Source organism: Bufo gargarizans, chromosome 7 (genome assembly GCF_014858855.1).
Source record: "Bufo gargarizans isolate SCDJY-AF-19 chromosome 7, ASM1485885v1, whole genome shotgun sequence".
In the NCBI taxonomy this organism is placed as follows: Eukaryota; Metazoa; Chordata; class Amphibia; order Anura; family Bufonidae; genus Bufo; species Bufo gargarizans.
The window spans coordinates 28071301-28075009 of NC_058086.1; the positions used below are offsets into that span (position 1 = coordinate 28071301).

A 3709-nucleotide genomic window follows, 5' to 3' on the forward strand; every position below is an offset into this window, starting at 1 on the left:
TAGATAGATACTTTGAAAAAATATTTAATAGATAGATAATAGAATAATAGATAGTTTCCAACACGATCATGGCGTTATATAAATAATTTCCCAGCTATGGGAATAATATTTTGGTTTTAATTCGACTATTTTTTCCCAATCCTAACGAGTTTTATTCCAATCGAACATCCATATTGTAATATAGGTGAATATAAGAATGACTGTAAATGATTCCATCCGACTAACACTTATCTGGTGAAAACTGTTATTTTAGAAAACGAGTATAAACATTGCAGACATGTACTAGGATCTATATGACATTATGTATGTAGTGTTATAAAGCGCGCACTGTACAGATAAATAAAGCGATAATATTTAGAGAACACATTCCCCTGGTCCTGTAATGATCCCTCACCACATCACAGCACTCGTGATTTTAGTTGTTGTGTTGTCCTTGTCATATCTCTCCTCTCAGACTCAGTCACATATGAACCACTTTCCTTTCGATCTTTCTTGTTGACACATTTATAGACCGATGAATGAATCTGTCTGTATATGTGGAGCTGCCAGAGGATTCATGTAGGCCAATAATAGCCGATGTCTATATGGATAATCGATTGGTCATTGAGCTATAAATCCCATAATGATATCAGGATGAGCAATGTTAGCTAACATATTCAGCTCTACTGCTCCTCATATATATGTGTAAGGGGGGTAGATATATACGGTAGATATGAGATAGCTAGATAGATAGATAGATAGATATATTAGATAGACAATGAGATAGATAATAGGAATGAGATTGATAAATAGACAGGAGATAGATTGATAAATAATAGATAGATAGATAGATAGATAGATAGATAGATAGATAGATATAAAGATCAATTAGTCATTCCTCATTGCTGTGTCACAATGTATAAGATGTAGCTCTGATCTGTATACAATGTAGCAACTCATTATAGGAGGAGTATTGAAGCACTTAGATCAGTTGTGTAATTCATTTCTATAATATATCAATTCTATTATTGTTATTATTTTTAATACAATTAATTATAATAGTAATTCAATTCAGAAAATAATTTTCTCCAAAACTGTGGCCTATAACAATTTATAGTGACAATTATTGGAATGATTTCTCAACTGATTCAGCCTAATCAGCCGATGTAATAATACACATTACCAATTTTCATTCTGCACCTCATAAGGATTTTATAGCCCAGAGGGACACCAGAGATCCTGATCGCACCATAGCACATGACAAACTTAGCTCTGCTGCATCTGATGTGTATTTCTTGCTATAGTTTGAAGTGAAACTTACCTCCTTCTGTCAAAAAAAAATAAATCACGAGTAAATTATTACAAAAATAACCTTGGGAAGAGGGAGTGAAACAAAATAGAATCGACAAAAAAAAAAAAAAAACACAGCTCAAGTCCTGAGCCGCTAAATATCACAGGGGGAAATGGTTACAAATAAAAACAGTGAATAAATTCGTTGGAGCCTGAGCAGAGAGGACACTACTACACCCATCATGGTACCAAGGTGATTGATTTACTTGCAGCCAAAGATACAGCGCATACAATGGACATGGAGATTTGCATGGCATCCAGCCTGCACAGAGAAGAACAGGGAAGAAGATTTTGAGGAGGAGTTTTGGAGCTGACTTTAACCATTTCTTGACCAGAGGCATGGAGAATACAACAAGACAGCCTCTGTGCATTTCTACAGACTTGTATTTTCAGACCATTGGATGCCAGGTCAGTCTCTGCCCAGTGACAATGGCTTAATCACTGGTTGTCCTAAGCTCAGGACTGGTCCATACAATGAGGAAGTAACAGAACACAAATACAAAGGTCTACATGGGCAGGGAATGGCTGCAGATCTTCAGTAAATAGAGCACATAAGCCTAGCAGATGGGCAGCAGTCTCTGTGGGGATCCCCTCCCCACAACATAGTGCTTGCTACCAGCCTCAGCCCTGGATCTGGTGCACTAAGTGCTACAATTTTTAAGAACATCCCCACCCCCCACCCCCCACCCCCCTTAAAAAAAAAAAAATCACATTCATATTAAACCAGGTGAAAGCAAACAAAATGATGACCCTGTGACACCCCTCGGGTTACATCCAGCCAGCAAGGCCTGCAGCATCCCCAAGTGTACTCTTAGCTTCACATAGAGTCTCTGAGGTCCATGCTAACATTGAAAGGTGCCAATAATCACTGCATCTGCAGGCTGGCTTCTCCTGGATGGGCCCCTTTCCCGGGCATCACTGCCCATCTCCTGTTTGGCCCCTGGCATTGCTCTGTAGCCACAGCACCACGTGCTCCCTCTTGTACATCCTAGCCAGGTCACAGGGAGTGTCCCCATTCATGTTCCTCTGGGTCACCCTGGTGTCAGTTTGCAGGACCAGGTACTGCACCATGGGCAGGTGACCCTCCATGGCTGCCAGGTGCAAGGCTATGTTGCCGTCGTGGTCCTTCAGGTTGACATCAGCCTGGAAGTCCAGAAGAATCTGCAGAGTGTCCAGGAAGCCGGCCCTGGCAGTGTCATGGAGGACAGAGAAGCCGCTGCTGTCCTGCAGGTTGGGGTCAGCGCCTCTTCTCAGCAGGAGGCTGGCAATGGCCGGGCAACCAAGCCTCATCACCTGGGGGAAGACAGCAGGGCTATTAGTCTCTGCAGGTGTCAGAATACACACCAATATAGAGCTGTACAGGCGCCTGTATATATGTATACACCATTTATATATGGAATATACACCAATATAGAGCTGTACAGGCGCCTGTATATATGTATACACCATTTATATATGGAATATACACCAATATAGAGCTGTACAGGCGCCTGTATATATGTATACACCATTTATATATGGAATATACACCAATATAGAGCTGTACAGGCGCCTGTATATATGTATACACCATTTATATATGGAATATACACCAATATAGAGCTGTACAGGCGCCTGTATATATGTATACACCATTTATATATGGAATATACACCAATATAGAGCTGTACAAGTGCCGGTATACTGTATATATGTATACACCATTTATATATAGAATTTACACCAATATAGAGCTGTACAGGCGCCTGTATATATGTATACACCATTTATATGGAATATACACCAATATAGAGCTGTACAGGCGCCTGTATATATGTATACACCATTTATATATGGAATATACACCAATATAGAGCTGTACAGGCGCCTGTATACTGTATATATGTATACACCATTTATATATAGAATTTACACCAATATAGAGCTGTACAAGCACCTGTATATATGTATACACCATTTATATGGAATATACACCAATATAGAGCTGTCCAAGTGACTGTATACTGTATATATGTATACACCATTTATATGGAATATACACCAATATAGAGCTGTACAAGCACCTGTATACTGTATATATGTATACACCATTTATATGGAATATACATCAATATAGAGCTGTACAAGCGCCTGTATACTGTATATATGTATACACCATTTATATATGGAATATACATCAATATAGAGCTGTACAAGTGCTTGTATACTGTATATATGTATACACCATTTATATATGGAATATACATCAATATAGAGCTGTACAAGTGCTTGTATACTGTATATATGTATACACCATTTATATATAGAATTTACACCAATATAGAGCTGTACAAGTGCCTGTATACTGTATATATGTATACACCATTTATATATGGAATAT

General features: G+C 38.7%; 1 protein-coding gene across 1 annotated transcript in view; it reads right to left on the reverse strand.

Moving 5' to 3' along the window:
• Nucleotides 1-1509: 1509 nt before the first annotated feature.
• The window catches only part of CDKN2C (cyclin dependent kinase inhibitor 2C), an 11708-nt gene continuing 9508 nt past the window's right edge, over nucleotides 1510-3709 (reverse strand). Inside the window, exon 2 of the mRNA XM_044301916.1 lies at nucleotides 1510-2622. Within this exon, the coding sequence (XP_044157851.1) occupies nucleotides 2245-2622 (378 nt within the window). The 3' untranslated portion in view covers nucleotides 1510-2244. The remainder of the gene's footprint in view (nucleotides 2623-3709) is intronic.